The sequence below is a fragment of the Artibeus jamaicensis genome, unplaced genomic scaffold (genome assembly GCF_021234435.1).
Source record: "Artibeus jamaicensis isolate MK-2021 breed Jamaican fruit bat unplaced genomic scaffold, CSHL_Jam_final scaffold_2693, whole genome shotgun sequence".
Classification (NCBI taxonomy): Eukaryota; Metazoa; Chordata; class Mammalia; order Chiroptera; family Phyllostomidae; genus Artibeus; species Artibeus jamaicensis.
Genome location: NW_026522033.1, coordinates 51,462 through 69,308, shown reverse-complemented (window position 1 = coordinate 69,308; position 17,847 = coordinate 51,462). Strand labels below are relative to the sequence as shown.

The 17,847-nt window shown below is 50.9% G+C and overlaps 1 protein-coding gene and 1 pseudogene across 2 annotated transcripts; both read right to left on the bottom strand.

The window, feature by feature from the left end:
- Nucleotides 1-1,631: 1,631 nt before the first annotated feature.
- On the bottom strand, nucleotides 1,632-7,125 carry LOC119036002 (leukocyte immunoglobulin-like receptor subfamily A member 6; annotated as a pseudogene).
- Nucleotides 7,126-10,380: 3,255 nt separating this feature from the next.
- Nucleotides 10,381-15,492, bottom strand: LOC119036003 (leukocyte immunoglobulin-like receptor subfamily A member 5). Of its 2 annotated transcripts, none has more exons than XM_037127569.2 (6): nucleotides 15,403-15,492; nucleotides 15,247-15,282; nucleotides 14,773-15,057; nucleotides 14,326-14,628; nucleotides 11,607-11,657; nucleotides 10,381-11,464 (listed from the first exon to the last, which is right to left on the bottom strand). In XM_037127569.2, exons 1-6 carry the CDS (start codon nucleotides 15,434-15,436, stop codon nucleotides 11,328-11,330), a joined length of 846 nt encoding a protein of 281 aa, XP_036983464.2. In that variant the 5' UTR covers nucleotides 15,437-15,492; the 3' UTR covers nucleotides 10,381-11,327. The 2 variants fall into 2 exon arrangements, with proteins under 2 accessions (XP_036983464.2, XP_053512706.1); XM_053656731.1 differs by having other exon boundaries at nucleotides 14,773-14,940.
- Nucleotides 15,493-17,847: the final 2,355 nt, after the last annotated feature.

Here is a 17,847-nt window from a genome sequence, read left to right as displayed (position 1 = left end):
AGAGGATGGGGTCACACCCCCACGATGTCCTGGGTCTTCATGTGAGTGTGACTGTGAAGGGGAAGTGAGACCCACAAACAGGGTCTCGGTCAGAGCTGTGGGTGTGCTCATTCTGTAGTGGGCGGAAAGAGGGAAGAGCTGAGGGCAAGTCTGATCTCTGCCTGGGTGGCCTGGGAAGCCAATAGGGCTTTCCCAGGACTGACCACCCACTGAGGGGCTGAAGGTGTGGGGGGAGGATTAGCACATGGTCACCTGATGCACTGCAAAAGCCACCTACTCTCCTGGCTGGGTGTGTGGTTTGGTATCTCCCTCCCACTCCTCCCTCTGAGTCCCTGCTGTCTGTGAGCAGGAGACCTTCTCTCCATCTCTCCCATCTAGGCCCCTGAGCAGGTCTGCCTCCTCACTACCCTGCTCTGTGAGGGGTAACCCTTCATCTGACACTGGTCACCCCGTCTCTATGCATCGAGCAGTAGCAGCAGTTGCAGACAATTCAGAGATTTTCATCTAAGGTAAGGGGAAACATTATCGGAAGTGGGCCAGTCCCCTCTCCTCTCCCTTTGCCCTCACTGCAGACAAGGGTGGAAGCTCAGCTCTCAAGGTGTTGTGAGGATCAGCAGAGCCTGAGACATGGAGAGGCTTCATCTGTGTCATTTCTGGGCCTGATAAAGACCCAGGCTTGAGAGAGTTTGGGAGGAAGGGCTACTTGGAAGCCTCATACTTGCCTCCCAATCCCTCAGGGGGCATCAGAAGCTAAAGGGCACATTTTGTTGAATGGCAGTTGAGCCCAGACTGAGAGGAGACAGGTAGGATGCTGCTCGTCCTGGATCCTGGGCTCACCACACTCAGGAGTGAGGGTGGGAATCCCCCCAGGGGCTGAGCCTGAGCACTGGGCACTGAGGGCATCTCGGACCTGGTGAGAGTCCCACCTCCTATGAAACTGCCTGGGGACGTGGGGCCACTTCTGAGGTAAGAAGGATCCACAGGGAACCATGGCCATTGACTTGGATTTCTTACTAATGAGGTAAAATCATATAACATAGATTTGAGCCTTTGAATATATAGAATTCACTGGAATGTAGTCAACACACTTGTCTCAACCAGAACTGTAATGTTGTTTTAACAAGGAATTTGTGTAATCCTGCCCCCAAATACCACAGAGCCTTCAGTCTCTCATTTCTCCTCCTCGTCAGCCCCTGACAAGCCCACCTGACTCCCATCTCTGTGGGTTTCCTCCTGCTGGACACTTCACACAAACACAGTCACAGGAAACGTGATCTTTTCCGTGTGGCTTCTGTCACTTAGCTGCAGAATGTTTATGTTCATTCACTCTGTTGCTGGTGTCAGTACTTTGTCTTTATGGCTTAAAAAGTCCTCCCGGGGTATGAGGACACCACTTTTGTTTATGTGAGTGGGATCCAGCATGAAGGGGTGTGTAGATGTGAACCCAAACCAGCCATGTGGGGCGGCCCCTCATGTCACAGGGGTGAGAACAGGAGGACAGTCAAGGGGAGTCAGTGAGGATGAGGAGGGGCGTCCCCCTACAGTGGGATGGAGGAGGCGTCTCCATAGGAACATGGCTCACGTTTCCTGTTCCCAAAACTTGTCTGCCCCATGGACAAATCAGCAGAGTTTCTCCACCTGCGGTGAGACTGTCCTTCACCTCCTCCTGGGTCATCAGATGGGCTCCATGGTTCCCTCTCTCTGAATGGTGCCCTGTCCCCTCTGTGTTCATGTCCTGGCTGCAGCCTGGGCCAGTCTCTCACTGTCTCGAGCCTGAAGCACCATCACCCCGAGGACCATCAGGACCGATCCAGCCACGCCCACGCAGATCAGGTTTTCCACTGTGTAGTCTTTGGGTTGGGAGGCTGCAAAATGTGGGGTCGGAGGTCAGCATAGTCAGGCAGCCCCAAATCTCCAGGACTCTGGTATCCCCCCAGGCTCTTTAATCCCCTTGATGTCAGCATCCCTGGAATGTCTGAATTCAGCTCTGACTCCTAGCCACCATGAAAAGACCAAGCTGTGCCCAAGAGCTCTGGATCAGGTGGGAAAAATGGTACCAGTTCAGGAATAATTTAGAGCTGTGAGTTCTGGGTTCAGTCTGTGACGCAAGACCCAGAACAGGTCATAAGGAGGCAGGTCCCCAGAAGTTTCTAGTCTGGTCTTCAATAGGGAACAACTTCTTCTCTTTGGGATGTAGGGAGGAGGCAGAGGAGAAAAGGAATAGGGACTTGGGACCATGGACCATAGGGTCAGAGATCAGGTCAGTGGCCCAGAAGGGGCAGCCGGTCATCTTCTCTCTTCTTTTGGACAAACTCTGTAAATTCTGGCAAGATTTCATGGATGGATGGTTAATCCTGTCATATTTACCCCAAAACACAAACTCCACACACTACTTATCAACACTGCCAACCAAGAAAACCCACAGTTGTGGTTTTCACACTTTTAGGAACAGAGAAATGTCCCCAAATTGCTGTATTTTGCAAGCACCAAAACTAGGAAAGTATGAGAATGTGCTTCCCCATTTTGATATAGAAAATAAGATATAAAAAAGTTAATCACTTATGTTCTAATTCCAAAGGTCCCCACCAAAATTCTAAATATCAGGTCACACAGTTCGGAAAATGCACATGGACAATAAATGTTATTCATTTGCATTAATATTCAAATGGTTGAAAGCAGGAAGCCTTTTGGAATGTGTCTCATGTAGTTATAGAGGAGAAAGAAAAGATAATTTTTAGAAGATGCGTATCTGTCAGTAAAAAATAAATCCTAACAAAACTCTAAGGAAATCAAAAAACATTGAAATAAATGTTGATAGCGCATTCAATATAAAATGTAGATATCTCAATGAGTTTGCCTTGAAATAATTGGGGTTATGAATAGAACTGTTATTCAGAGGAAAAGCTATGGCATATGTGATTTGCTCATTTTATCATGTGGAATTTGGAGCGAGAAAAATAGGTATACAGTGTGCAATAAGTGATGTGACCTTTGACGTGTGGTTATAATAATTTTCTCAGTGTATCAGTGAGATCAATTGAAAAACAATCCAAAGAAAGAGAATTTTAGGAAGTTATACTGGTGAGGAAATAAATGCACCCAAACCAATATCTTTCCTATGGGTACTTTCTACTATTTAGACTGTACAAAGGAATCAAACCGCTTACACACAAATTACATTCTTAGATGTGTGGTTCTGAAAGTTGGCTATAAGGTTACTCAGTTTTACAAATATCTATCAAATGCTTCTGAAGTTCACTAAAACCTCATTTGAAATGTGTGTCATACAAAGACTTAATAGTAACCAGAAGTTCTTTTCTGCAACAAGAGTCTGAATTTAGTCTTCCCTATGAAACTAGGAACAGCATTATAGACATTTAAATGTTGACTCCATATACTGTAAATTAAACTGTTACTCTGTACACTGACACACTGCCCAAAAGTCCTCAGAAAGGAGCAGGAACAGAGGGGCCCCAAGAACCACAGAGCAGACAGGGGAGCCCTGAGTGTGGGCTGGAGCCCCCAGCTCCTCCTGAGCCTGGCACAGCCCCTCCTCACTCTCAGGTGAGCACTGAGTGCTGGACGCTCCAGGTGAGCCCAGGGGCCTGCAGAGCTGGGCTCCCAGGGGAGGGGGGACCCCAGGTGCTCAGACTCTGAGATGAAGATGCAGGAGGTGAGTGGGGGAGGGGATCTGTCCTCTCTGCTCAGTCTAATCACCTTTCTCCTCACTTCTCACACACCTCCCTCCTCTCTCCTGCTCTTTCTCTCTGCTGAGATTCAGAACAGGGGCTCAGGGGTGGGAGGCCTAGTCTCTTTCCACCTCTCAGGGGCTGGATCCCCCTCTGTGGAGCCTCCTGCACTCCTCATTTATTTCTCTCCCCGAATCTCCTAGGGACAGGGCCCAGTGAGAGTACAGAGGACAGGGTCAGGGGCCTCACCTGACACCAGGAGCTCCAGGGGGTCACTGGGCTGTGACAGCAGGTAGGGGCTGCTGTGGTTTGTGCTGTAGCACCTGTAGGTCCCCCTGTGGGCCGAGGTCACAGGACCCATGGAGAACTCTGCCTGGTGCTGCTGAGCTTGGGACTGTGATCTGAGACGCAGCGGGGGACCAGCTTCTCCCTCCTTGGTCAGAAAGAAAGTGTCCCTCCAGCTCCATGACTGACACAGCAGGGTCACGTTCTCTCCTGAGGCCACCATGGGGCCAGGCTGCACCGAGAGGGAGGGTCTGTCAGGGAGCCATCCTAGAGAGAGGGGGCGGGTGAGGGGCTGCTGCCCACCATGTTCTGACCTGAGAGTCACCAGGCCCCTTTCTGAGGACCCTCCTCTCTGTCTGGCTCTGTTTCCTCTGTCTCCTCCTCCCCCTTCCATCTCCTGTCTCTCTCTGTCTCTTTCCCTGGGGACCCCACACCCCTTATTCTGGCCATTACCACCTGAGACCCCCAGCAGTGCCTGAGCAGACTCTGGGTCCCTGACTGAGCCCATAGGCTCTAGGATTGCCACCAGGTTGTCCAGGGGGTCACTGAGGGCGACCACTTGGAGGAGAAGCTGGGTCCACCATAGCACCTGTACTGGCCCCCGTGGGAGCTGCTCACAGTGTCCAGGGGGAAGTTGGCCTGAGGCAGCCCAGCCTGGGGCTGCAGGACTGATCTGGGGAGGTCCTTCCTCTTCCGAACAGAGAAAATCTGTCACAGCCAATGTCAGAGAGACACTGGAGGGTCAGACTCTGTCCATAGGACACAATGGAGCCCTGCTGGGTCAGGAGGGAGGGCTTCCCTGAGCCACCTGCAGGGACCAGACAGGAGTGACAGGGCTGCTCCTGCCATGAACCCTCCTGGCCTGGCCCCAGGTCACTCTCTCTCTCTGTCTCTGGTCCAGGAGCCCCTGTGCTCCCCTCACTTCACCTCTCACATGGGGCTCCGTCCTAATAAAAACCCCAGGAACCTGTCTAGTGCCTAAACTGTGGGTAGGTCCAGGATAAGACTTCTTTACCTGAGACCAGGAGCTCCAGGGAGTCACTGGGCTGTGACCACACGTGCGGTGTCTTCTTGTAACAGCCACAGCATCTGAACCTCCATCTGTGGTTGGGGGTCACAGGGCCCACAGGGAACAGGGCCTGGACCTGCCCACTGGGGTGTCGCTTTGAGTCCAAGGTCCAGGAGAGCCTGTCTTCTCCTTCCCTGGTCAGAATGAACCTGTCAAATTCTTCCCGAGAGTCACACTGGAGGGTCACATTCCCTCCTGAGGTCACAACAGGGTTGGGCAGGGCTGAGAGGCTGGGTTTGCTGTTGACTCCTGGGAAAGAAAGAGGCAGCATGTTAAATGGGGCTCACACCTCCCTCACATTACCCAGGGCTTGTCTGTGAGTGAGAGACCCCGTGAGAGCATCCTCTTCCTGAGGGGAAAGCCTGAGGCTGGGACCTCTGAGTGTCTTCTCACCTGTTACCACCAGGTCCAGCGGGTCGCTCCGCTCTGACCAGACACCTTGGCTCAGATAGGAGCAGTGATATCTCCCCGCAGTGCGCTCTGTCGTGTGTGTTATGGAGAACTTGGCTTTGTTCCCAGGATCCAGTGGCTTCTGCCTATCCCAGGGCTTTGAGATCCCCTCTTTATACACATGGTACTCCTTAGCCTCCAGGGTCCCTTGACACCAAATGGTCACTGAGCTCCCCCAGAGGATCATGGATCCTGGCTCAGCCCAGAGGGTCGGTTTGTGGAGGGTCCCTGAAAGGAATGAAGGGCTGAGTCTGAACATTTTTTACCCCAGTGCCTACCTCTCAGCCCCCAACATCTCAGATGTCCTTCATCTGTCATCCCAGAACTGCCATTCTTCATCCCCAACTTCCCAGGGGATGGCCTCCTGTCCCCAGTGGGGAATGACACTTGGGAGCCCTGGGGACAGACTCACCTGCCTGCACTGGAGTCCTCAGGCCCAGGCTCAGCCCTGCAAGAGAGTCCCTGTGAGAGATTTGCCCTGAGTCCTGAGCAGAACCCTCCTCCCCAGGAGCCTCCTGAGCCCTGGGGTCCTTACAGAGCAGGATGTCCCCTCCCCCCTCACATCTCACCAAGGCAGAGAAGGGCCATGAGGCTGAGGGTCATGGTGTCTCCTCTGTGAACCCAGCTGTGCAGGAGGAAGAGACCACGGTGTCCTAAAGTGGAAGATGCAGAATATGGTCACTGGGAGGCTGACTGTTGCTGTCATGGGGCTGTCACATCAGCAGCCCCTCAGGAAGAGGGACAGTTTCACCTCAGGAGTCCCACTCATATTCTCATGAAGGACTATCCCACTCAGATCCTCCTGAGATGCCCCTCAGGAATGCAGGTGAGTATTCCTCGAACCCAGGTCGAGTATTTTCAGATCAGAGGCTCTCCAACAGGGTCCCATTCCCCCTTAGTATGGCCATGAGCATCTCCTTGTGGGTCCTCCCCATGAACAGTGGTCACCCAGGCCCTGGAGATGCTTCAGAAACACGAGGGTCCCTGTGTCTGCAGAGCTCAGGTCATCAGATACACTGTCCCCTCCTCACTGTGCAATTCAAGCGAGTGTCACTGTGACAGTAAGCACAACGGACAGACACAGGGAATTGAGGGAAGGACACACGCATGTTTCCCTGACCCCGGAGTGAGTCTTTCTTTTTATCCCAGCCACCCTCATCGACTTCTCATGTTTGCTTAATAACAGCGTCCACCCACCTTCCCGGGGACAAGCCTCTGAGTGATCCCTGGTCCCTCAGTGCCCCTTGTTTCCAGGTTCAATTCTTGCCTTCAAGATGTCTTGCCTTCAAGCATCAGGGGACATTGATTTTGGTTAGAGTCCTGATTTTTACTTACAGCAGATATTTACTTAAATACTCATCATCCAATGTCCTTGTGTCCTTGAGTGGTAATGTCCAGTCTCTGCCTCAGTCTCCTCATCTGGATCCTGTTGACACAAAGCCCAGTCCCCACAGTGGCTGTGGGTCAGTGGTGCTGGTTCATGGGAGGGAGGCTTCCATTTCCAGACCAGATGAAGACGTGAGTGGGCTGGGACATGAGAGGGTCGAGGTGTCCAGGGTAAAGGGCAGGATTGTAGCACTCACTCCATACCTTGTCTGCTCTGAATACCAACCAAGTACAGCTACTCACAACAGCTCTAAAGTATGTAGGCACAGACACATGCAGGAAAGAGAAATGAAAGTTTCCCAAAAGAGAGGGAACCACAGTGGAGAACAGAAACTGAAAGTGAGAGGCCTCCAGTGACCAGGACCATCCAAGGGTCATAGGAAGGGGCTTTCCACCTGAGTGGACAGAGAAGGGCCCCAGGTCCTCAGAGGAAGAGGAGTCAGGGAGCAGGTGAAGGCTGGAAGTGTGGTCCCTGCCCCGTGTTTCTGTGTGGGCTCTGGGATGTCTCTCCGACTTGCCCAAGTTCATGGACAGCAGTGAGCAGTCTGCCTCAGTGAAACACACTGAGTCCAGTATGTCTGCCATGGGTGTCTGACCCGTGTGTGTGTGTGTGTGTGTGTGTGTGTGTGTGTGTGACTCCTATTAGACCAGCCCTGGTGGGCAGAACGCTGAGCAGGTGCAGAGTCTGAGAGAGTGGACTGCATGGGGCAGGGACAGCTGCCACAGCCTCTGGTCAGCTTGACTCCCAGAACAGCCCTGGAGAATCTGAGGGAGACCAGGTGTGTGAGGGGAGAGGCTCCTACAAGAGTGGACAGTGGAGACTTCCTGAGAGGGACAGACAATGCTGTAGATGCCATCTACTGATACTGGGGACTGTCACACCCAATGAAAGAGAGTGAGAAGGAAAATATGAGAGCAATGGAAGATGATCACATGTAAATACCTAAAAAATATAGGGAGGATTCAAATTTTGAGCCAATAATATGAATTGTTTTATGTAGATGAATATAATGAGTCAGAAACCTTAGAGATGAAAAAGCCCAATAGACAGACACGTGAAAACAATTCTTCCCATCAAGGATGAGACAGAGCTGAAGGGCCATTTAGACAGTGGAGTACAATACAGAGGAAATTTCCAGAATGCAGCCTAGAGAGACAAGAAGGGGGGACTGAAGGTAATTGGGGACTAGAGTGAGGAGGGTGGACATCATATCTTCACTGTCAGAAAGAAAGAAGTGAGCATGGCATTTAGTAACAGCTTGAGAGATAAATAATCCCACATTTTACCGAGATGAAGAAAAACCAATCTAGTGTTAGGGAGCAGGTATATAAATATGAAATCTGTATCTTGACTTTTTGTGCTTAATGAAGAAAAATGAAGATCAAATAATAACACAAGAACATATCCTACACCCAATTTAACACATCAGAAATGGTTAATTTTAGGCCCTGTCAGGGTCACTCAGTGGGTCAGAGCATCATCCCAATATCCAAGGTTGTGGGCTTGATCCCCAGTCAGGGCACACACACAAAGAATCAATGGATGCATCAGGAAGTGGGTCAACAATCAATGTTGCTCTCTCTCTCTCTGCCCCACCTCTCAAATCAATCAATATAAAAATTTTTAAATGGTTCGTTTTATTTTAATGTGAATTTCAAATCAAAAAGAAAATGGTGCATGACTGGCATTGGGTCATAAAATGCCCTAAAATTACTTCCTAGAGGACGTGCACATCACCATAGTGACAAGTTCCCTGGGATCAGACTTCCTCATAGCAAAGAGTGACACCAGAAGACAGTGGGGACACACCTTCCAGGAGCAGAGTGTTAGTGAAGATTGTACACGGAGCCCCATTTGCTTTAAGGGACAAGGTGAATGTGTCAGCCGGGCCAGTCCCTAAGTGGGAACCTGTGTGTCCTCCCAACTCCACCCAGTGAGGCTGAGTCTCCAGGAGAGAGAACAAATTTCTGGAGAGAGAGCCTTGACCACAGGGGACATTTTTTTCTCTCTGAGGAGTTGAATCATACACTTTAATTGAAATAGGAAAGTGTTTTCTAGTCTTTTTATAAAGCAAATGAGCCTGAAACAAGGTACTTCCAGAGGAGCAAGTTATTAGATATTTTCATATTTCTACCCTTGGTGAAAGGAATAGAAAATGATTTAATTCAGTTAGAAGGACTATGACACCAAACTGGAGAGAGTGAGATGCAAGAGGGAGAAAAAGTGGCACAAAAATTCAAAAATACATTTGTAATCTATCTTGTGACCGAGAAACTTACATAATATTTGATGTCAACTTTATTGAGAAATAAAACTTGTTATAAAAGAAGGAAAGGAGGTCATGTGCTACATGGATGCATCTGAAGGACAAGGGAAATAAACAATCACAAGACATCAAAACAAAACCAAAATGACACACACTTTTTTCATCCACATCAGAATTATTACAAAACTACAGAAAAACCATCAGCCAGAAGTTCCTGAATTCTAGCTGAACAGGAGTCTCACAACTAAGGGTTAAAGAAGAAGCCACATGGAGACTCAGAGAAACAAAATGGGATGGTCCCACACCCCTGTGTGGCAGATAAAAGTCAGGAGGGAGAGCTGCTGAGTCTGAAGGCTGCTGGAGTCCCAGGCACTTCCACCTTCAGGAACCACACACAGACTTACTCAGACTCACTCCCTCTAAGTTTCAGCACTGGGGCAGCAGCTTGAAAGAAACCAGGGACACACAAGGATGAACTGAGTTGTCTGACCTCAGGGCAAGAGACAGGGGGCAGCTCTCTGCCAACAGCAGTACTAACACAGGATATGGTTCCTCTGATGAGCCCTGCCTACACACAGCTGGCAGGCAGGTGCCCTATCTGAGCCTCTATCTATCTGGCTAACATTCTTTCTACCACCCTGGTGACTCCCTGAGACCCCACTGCACACAGCCTGCAAGCATTCTGTTGGGGCTTTTCCATAGGAAGGGGCTCTGTTGCCTCATGCTTCACACTTCCCTGAAAACTCTCAAACCAGAACTACCTGAACCCTAATCAATGCCCTTGTGAATGATGCCCATGTACACAAGTTCTCTAAGGCAGGTACTCAAAGGTACAGCTCTGTGTCTCTAAGTGGGTAAGTGTAACATATCCACTCAATTGGCAATTATTATTTGCACTTCTACAAGTGATGCATTAGAACTCTATCTGCTCACTGTTCTCTCCCTGAAGGGATAGAAGGGTTTTCCCCTTGGTCCATTGTCTGCATAAGTTGGGACTGTGGCCTTGTATTTTCACAGAAATGGTGCCACAACACTGAAGTAGAAATCATCATTACACACAAAAGGACAGGCAGCTTAGGCCCACTGTGGGTCTGTCAGACTGGTGTTGCTGGTGCCCCACGTTGGCTTGTACTGTCTCTGAAAGTCAGTTTGTGTTTCACATCCCAGCTTTGCATCAGGACCTCACAGGGCACCTTGAAGTTGTCCACAAAGGGACCATAAATACCAGAAATGGTAAAATGCCAAGAACCAGTGTTTTATTAAGAGGAATTCATTGGGATGACATGAGTAATAGAATCATATAGGTCTCAAGTGTGCAGTTCTCTAATACATTATCTGTATACTCCCATGGTTTTAACAATGGGTTTTCCCAGGCAGTGCATCCCAGGAGATCCCTTCAGACAAAAATGTCTTGATTTCCCCCAGGCTGGTGTGGCTGTGTTGGTTGGAGCATCGTCCCATAACCAAAACCTTGTGATTTCCAATCCCAGTCAGGGCACATACCTACATTGCAAGTTCAAACCCCTGTCCAGGCATGTATGGGAGGCAACCAATCAGTGCTTGCTTCTCACATCAGTGTTGCTCTCTCTCTCTCTTCCATCTCTCCAAAAAAGCAATGTAAATATCCTCAATTGTAGAGAGAAAAAAGTCTTGACTCCATGTGAGGAGGTTCCTGTGGAAAGTCCACAGGTGCCATCTGGGGAAAGGTGAAGGCATCTGGGGTCCAGAGAGGGTGCTAGGGCATCATTTTAAATTTTTCTCTTGTGAACTGAATCTCTGTGATGCCAGCTCATTAATGTATTAAAATAGATTGCATGCTGTGCACTGAGTGGATGGACACTCCATACAAACACCAAGGCAGATGTAATTAGACATAAAGAAGGACAAGTTTTCTGAAAGTGTTGGGAGGTGTGGAGGTGGCCATGCCATGTGGGATCAACACTAATTTAACTGAATTGGGAAAAGGTAGGAACTGGTCACATGACTCAACAGTGGTTGGGAGGAGATGGGCTGAATTTAATGGCAGAAGGGTCCAGACATGGTCCTGCATATGAGCAAGGAGTCCTCCACCTGCAGTGAGCTCCAGACATGTTATGCAGTGTGTCCCAGATTATCTTCCAGAACCTTCTGGGCACAATCCAAGTCTCTCCCACTCTGAACGGTGCTCCTTTACCTCTGTGTTCAGGTCCTGGTGGCAGCCTGGGCCATTCTCTCGCTGTCTCGAGCCTGAGACAGCAGCACCCCGAGGACCAGCAGGACCAGAACAGCCACACCCATGCGGATGAGATTCCCCACTGTGTAGTCCTGGGGGTGGGAGTCTAGGAAATGTGGACAAAGACGTCACAGAGGTCATAGCAGACAGTCACCCTTGGATCCTGGGTGCCCACCCAGCACACCAGTCTCCCCCTGACAGACAGGACCCTCTGCCCCAGCCCCACAACTGAGGACTCTCCTACTCACCACTCGAGTTGTCTGAGCTGTTGTGTGAGGGGTGGATGATGTCGGCTACTCCTTGAAAAACATAAAGAAGTGCGTGTGTGAGGAGTTAATTCCTCTCAAGCCAACTGTCCTCAAAACTCTCCTGTTCCTCATGATGTGACTGTTTCCAGGCCCTTCTGGAATCCTTTCTCTGCAATGGGGGTCCTGTCTGCTGTCATGGGTCCTGTCAGTCTCCTGGGGACTTTTGAGTGTAGACTTTGGTCCTGAGGCCCTTTGGGACATAGGTTGTCTTTGCCCTGATAATTCAGTTTTACTGAGAAATGTGGTCTCTTATTACAGAACAGAGGATGTCCTTGTAATCTGTCTGCTCACAGTGGGAGACTGAACCACCCAAGCTCACTCCTCTAGAGAGGAGAGCTTTTATTTATTCAGCAGCTGAGGACTCAGGGTCCATGGGTTAGTCTCATCTATACACACACATATACGGGATACTTGAAAAATTCTTGAGATGTATGTATGGACAATTTTATGAAAAAAACCTCAAAATGTATCTGAAGTCTAGAAGAAAATATGTAAAGCACATTTATTTTTTAAAAAACTTCTTTTTACTAAAATGTTACTTTTCTTTAAAAATATTTATTTATTTGTTTGTTTGTTTATTTGTTTTCGAAATAGAAAGAGAGGGAGAGAAACATCAATGTGTGCTTCCTCTTGAGCACCCCCTATTGGAGACCTGACCCACACCCCAGGCATGTGCCCTGACTGGGAATCAAACCAGCTACCATTTGATTTGCAGGCTGGCACTCAATCTACTGACACACAGCGGCCATGTGAAATGGTTACTTTTCATAATAAAGGGACAAATTTAACAGAATCACAGTCAAAATGAGTGTATTATCTTTTGAAAGTCAGAAATGTTTATAACTTAAATCTATATATGGAAGCATTGCTTTCAATTTCTCAGAGAACATGCTATAATAGACAAGTGTGCACAGAAATATACACAGCAGACATGAATTTCATACCGAACCTGGGCAGGAAACCCCAGTGCCTCATGAACCATCCATGGCCTCCCACAGCCAACCTGAGTCTCAAGTGAGCACTGAGTGCTAGAGGCCTCCAGGTGGGCCCAGGGGCCTGCAGAGTGATGCCCACAGGTGGGGGCCCTTCTCCCCATTGGAGAGTGTCAAGTGGGGACTCCACCATCACCCACAGTAGCCCCACCTTGGCCCAAGCCACCTCCTGTCCTCCTCTGAGAGTGTTCAGGGACACCCATGCAGGTCGGTGGGTTTCACTGTCTCTGGAATGAGGGGCCAGGAGAGAGTCTGTCTGTTCTCTCTCTAACCCTCCCGGTCTCTCCTCCACAGTCCAGCTATCTTTCCTGTATTAGAAGCCAGATTGGGACACCGAATTTTCCAAACTGGCACCAAGCAAACTACTCAGAGGCCTAGGCTTTTGGTGGAAAATCCCACAGATTCGGTGTGGAAGCAGGAACAGTTGACACCCTCCATGGGAATTTCCAAATCCTCCCACTCTCCTTGATATCGAGCTTTCTGCTTGCTAAGCTGAGTCCCCAGGCTGGAGGTACCTGCTGCCCCACAACCCATGTCTCCCTCAGCTGTTTCATCTGTACAAGGTCCCAGTTACTGGGACAAACAGGACTGTCCCTGAGGGCAGGACCATCCCAGAGAGGGCGGGACCAGGAGCAGGTCTTGGAGCAGTTACTTGTCTGGTGCCCCAGAAAGTCAGAAATGGACACGCCCCTGCGGGTCCTGGCGAGGCAGCTCACCCTCACTCAGGTGGGGAAAGATCCTCAGAGCTCACCTCCCTAGGCAGCTGAGTCTACACACATTCTACCCTCTCTCCTGGGGGTCCTGCCTGTGGCATGTACCTCTTGGGGGCAGTGCTACACTAGTTCTGAGTGGGGGACACCTGAAGGCAGTGGGCCAGGACTCTCTCCTGTGACTCCAGTCCATTCTCACTTGACTCTTTGTGTCACCATTGAGCAAGGCCATCACCCTCCCTTGCACAGCTGTGTTTGAGCCTGAGGGTCAGGAGGTGCCAGGGGTGGGAGATGCCCACCTGCTTCCACCTCTCACAGGAAGACCCTTCTCTGTGGAGCCACCTGGCACTCCCATTATGCCTTAGACTTTCCTGGGGACAGGGCCCCCAGTTGACCTTGCAGCTCAGAGAAGACAGGGGAAGGGGTGGCTCACTTGAGACCAGAAGGTCTCGGGGCAGAAACTGGATGAGATCTTGACCCCAGGGGGCACTCTGAGCCTCTGTCATTGCATCCCACCCACAGGCCATAAGCCCAGGTTGGGTAGCAGAGGGTGGGATCCGCCTTCTGCTGATGTGAACCGGGCTGCTCCTCTGTGCAGCTGGGCCCCCAACATCACCCACTGCCATGGCCACCTCACCTGTCACCTGCCTCCCTTACCCATCCACAGGCCTCACTGGGCTGGGCTGAAGCGAGAACCATCAGAGACCCTGGAGCCCCTGGTTCCCCTGAAATCTCTCCCTGCTGACAACCAGAGCCTTGACACTGTAGCCAGAGCTTGAATATCTGAGGAGCATTACATCCTCAGAGGCACTCAATCTCCGTGGGTGATCTGTGTCTCTGACCTACAAGTCCCTAAGCTCCCCTCACCCCACCTCTCACAAGTGCTCCCCTCCCAGCAAAGACCCCAATAACCTGTGTGGTACCTCATATCATGGATGAAACAAGAAAGGGACTCACCTGACACCATGAGCTCCAGGGCATCACTGGGTGGTGACCACACCTGGGGTCTGGACCTATACCAGCCATAGCATCTGAAAGTCCCCCTCTGTCTGGGTATCATGGGGCCCACAGGGAACAGGGCCTGAAAATGCCCAGTGGGGTGAAGCTGTGAGTCCAGGGTCCAGGAGAGCCTGTCTTCTCCTTCCTTAGTCAGAACAAACATGCTAAATCCCTCATATGAGTGACATCTGAGGGTCACTTTCCCTCCTGAGGTCACAACAGGGCTGGGCAGGGCTGAGAGGCTGGGTTTGCTGTAGACTCCTAGGAGAGAAGGAGGCAGCATGGTAAATGGGGCCACACCTCCCTCATGTCTCCCAGGGCTGGGCCGCGAGGGGGAGACCTCCTGAAAGTATCCCCCTTCCTGAGGGCAGAGCTTGAGGCTGGGACCTCTGAGTGTCCTCTCACCTGTCACCACCAGCTCCAGAGGGTCACTGGGCTCTGACCAGACATTTTGGCTGACATAGTAACAGTGATATCTCCCTGCAGTGTAGTCTGTCATGTTTGTGATGAAGAACTTGACCTTGTCCTCAGGATCCAGTGGCATCTGTTTGTCCCAGAGTGTTGGACTTCCCTCTTTATGCAGACGGAAATCCTGTGTCTGCAGGGCCGCCTGACACCAGATGGTCACTGAGCTCCCCCAGGGGATCACGGGGCCTGGCTCAGCCCAGGTGGTGGGTTTGGGGAGGGTCCCTGGAAGGAGTCAGAGGCTGGGTCACAAGATATTTCCACCCCCAGTCCCCAAATATCAGCCCCAAGATATTCCCTGACATACCCCATCCATTAACCCAGAACTTCTGTTCTTCATCCCAAGGTGCCTGATGAGGAGGCCCGTTGTTCTTTATGCAGAGAGGGATATGGGACCCCTGGGGACAGACTCACCTGCCTGCACTGGGGTCCTCAGGCCCACTCTCAGTCCTGCAAGAGAGTCCCTGTGAGAGATTTGCCCTGTCCCTGAGCAGAACCCTCCTCCCCAGGGGCCTCCTGAGTCCTGGGGTCCTGACAGAGCAGGGCTTCCCCTCCCCCCTCACGTCTCACCCAGACAGAGCAGGGCCCAGAGGATGAGGGTCATGGCGTCTCCTGTCTGGTTCTGGCTGTGCAGAAAGAAGAGCCCAAGGAGTCCTCAGTGTAGACAGACTCATAGGGTGTGGCCACTGGGAGGCTGACCATCTTTGTCACGGGGTTGTTACATCACTAGCCCCTCAGGAAGGGGAACAGTGTCTCCTGAGGAGTCCGGCCCTTGTTCCCATAATGGAGGAAAAAATAGACCCTCAGCCTCCTGAGATGCCCCTTGCAAGTGAAGTGACCCAGGGCATGGCCTTCCAGGTCCCCCTCCATGAGGTCCCCTTCCCCCTCAGTCCAACTATCAACCCCTTCCTGTGGGTCCTCCCCATGGGCAGTGGTCACCCAGGCCCTGCAGATGCTTCAGGAACACGGGGTCCCTGTGCCTGCAGAGCTCAGCTCAGCAGAGACACTGTCTGCTCCTCACTGTGCAGTGCAGATGAGTGTCGCTGTGACAATGAGCACAAAGGACAGAAGCAGGGAAATGAGGGAAGGACACACACCCCTCCTCCTGGCCCCAGAGTGTGACTTTCTTTCTATTCCAGCCACCCCCACTGACTTCTCGTTTTTTCTCAGCAACTGCGTCCACCCACCTTCTGGGGGACAAGCCTCTGAGTGACCCCTGCCCCCTCAGTGCCCTTGTTTCCTGGTTCAGGCCTCTTCCTCAAGCTGTGGTCCTGCCATCAAGCTTCAGGGGACATGGCTATGGGTTACAGCCCTGATTTTTACTCACAGCAGATACTTATTTAAATAACCATCAACCATTGCCCAAGTGATCCATGTGATAGTGTCCAGTCTCTGCCTCAGTTTCCTCATCTAAATCCTGTTGTCACAAAGTCCAGTCCCCACAGTGACTGTGGGTCAGTGGTGCTTGTTCATGGAGAGAGACTTTCATTTCCAGACAGGATGAGGACGTGAGTGGGCTGGGACTTGAGAGGATCAAGGTGTCCAGGGTCAAGGGCAGGGTTTTAGCACCCACTTGAGACATTGTCTTCTCTGGATGCCAAGCACAGCTACTCACAATAGCTCTCCATTATGTAGGCAGGGACATGTCTAGGAAAGAGAGATGAAATTCCACAAATGAAGAGGGAAGCACAGTGGAGAACAGAGACCAAAACCGAGTGGACCCCCATGACAAGGACTACCCACAAGTCACAGGAGGGAAATTCTGCCTGCTCCTGAGTGGATGGGGAGGGATCCCAGGTCCTCACCTTTAAAGGGTGTGGGAGCAGGTGAAGGCTGGAAGTGGTTTCTGTCCCCGTTTTTGTGTGAGCTCTGGGATGTCCAGTCTCTGTTTCAGTCTCCTAATGTAAATGATGTTCTCACAAAGCCCAGTCCCCACAGTGACTGTGGGTCAGTGGTGCTGGTTCATGGGAGGGAGAGTTCCATTTGCAGACCAGATGAAGACGTGAGGTGCTGGGACATGAGAGGATCAAGGTGTCTAGGGTCGAGGGCAGGATTGTAGCACCCAGTCGAGACCACATGTGCTCTGAATACCAACCAAGTACAGCTACTCACAACAGCTCTAAAGTACGTAGGTAAGACACGTGCAGGAAAGAGAAATGAAAGTTCCCAAATTGCCGTGGTCCGGCCGCAACGGGTCTAAGCGTCCCCTCGAGGTGAAGGTAGAAGTCGGCGCGGAAATCAGGCAACTACGCAGCTCAAGGCAGGTGATGCTCTGAAGACCTTTATTGAAAGTAAAGCTGAAGCTTTTATACTATTCTAGCTAGTAAGCGATTTCAGCTGGCAAGCGATTTCGGATTCGTTGGCTTTTGCAGTTACTGTTACTATGCTTCTTGGTCTGAACAGGAACTTGGCTGTCTGCCTTGGTTAGGCTGTCCCAGGGGGCCTATTCTTATTCTACGTTTTAGATATGTCTAAAATTGACTCAGGGGGGCGGGTAAACATGCCCTCCATGCCACGTCCACCAGGTTGGAAAATGCTTCTTTGAAGTCTTGGACCTCCCCTCCTGACTTTGTCAAGGAAGGGATCCAACTGTGGACGTGGCACCAAATGGAGAAGGAATGACCTTGAAGAACAGAGACTGAAACTGAATGGCCGTACTGCTCTGGATTATCCATGGGTCATAGGGACATGATTCCCTCCCCTGAGTAAAAGGAAAGGGACTCCAGGACCTCACAGGAAGAAGGTCAGGGAGCAGGCGAAGGCTGAAAGTGTGGCCCCTGCCCCATGGTTCTGTGCATGGTCTGAGATGTCTCTGCCCACTCACCCAAGTTCATAATCAGCAGTGAGCAGTCTGCCCTGTGTGTCCTGAAACAGACTGAATCTAGTATGTCAGCCAAGAACGTCTGTCTCGTGGGTGTGTGTGAGGTTCCCATGGACCAGCCCTGGTGGGCAGAACACTGAGCAGAGGCTGAGTCTGAGAGAGTGGACTGCATGGGACAGGGGCAGCTGCCACAG

What these genes read in the sequence shown, in the direction of transcription:
- LOC119036003 (XM_037127569.2), bottom strand. Translation starts at nt 15,436, where the DNA reads ATGACCCTCATCCTCTGGGCCCTGCTCTGTCTGG. An exon ending in TCTGGAGCTGGTGGTGACAG is followed by an intron (nt 14,629 to 14,772) that starts GTGAGAGGACAC and finishes CTTCTCTCCTAG; the next exon opens with GAGTCTACAGCAAACCCAGC. An exon ending in CCTGGAGCTCATGGTGTCAG is followed by an intron (nt 11,658 to 14,325) that starts GTGAGTCCCTTT and finishes ATGTTTTTCAAG; the next exon opens with GAGTAGCCGACATCATCCAC.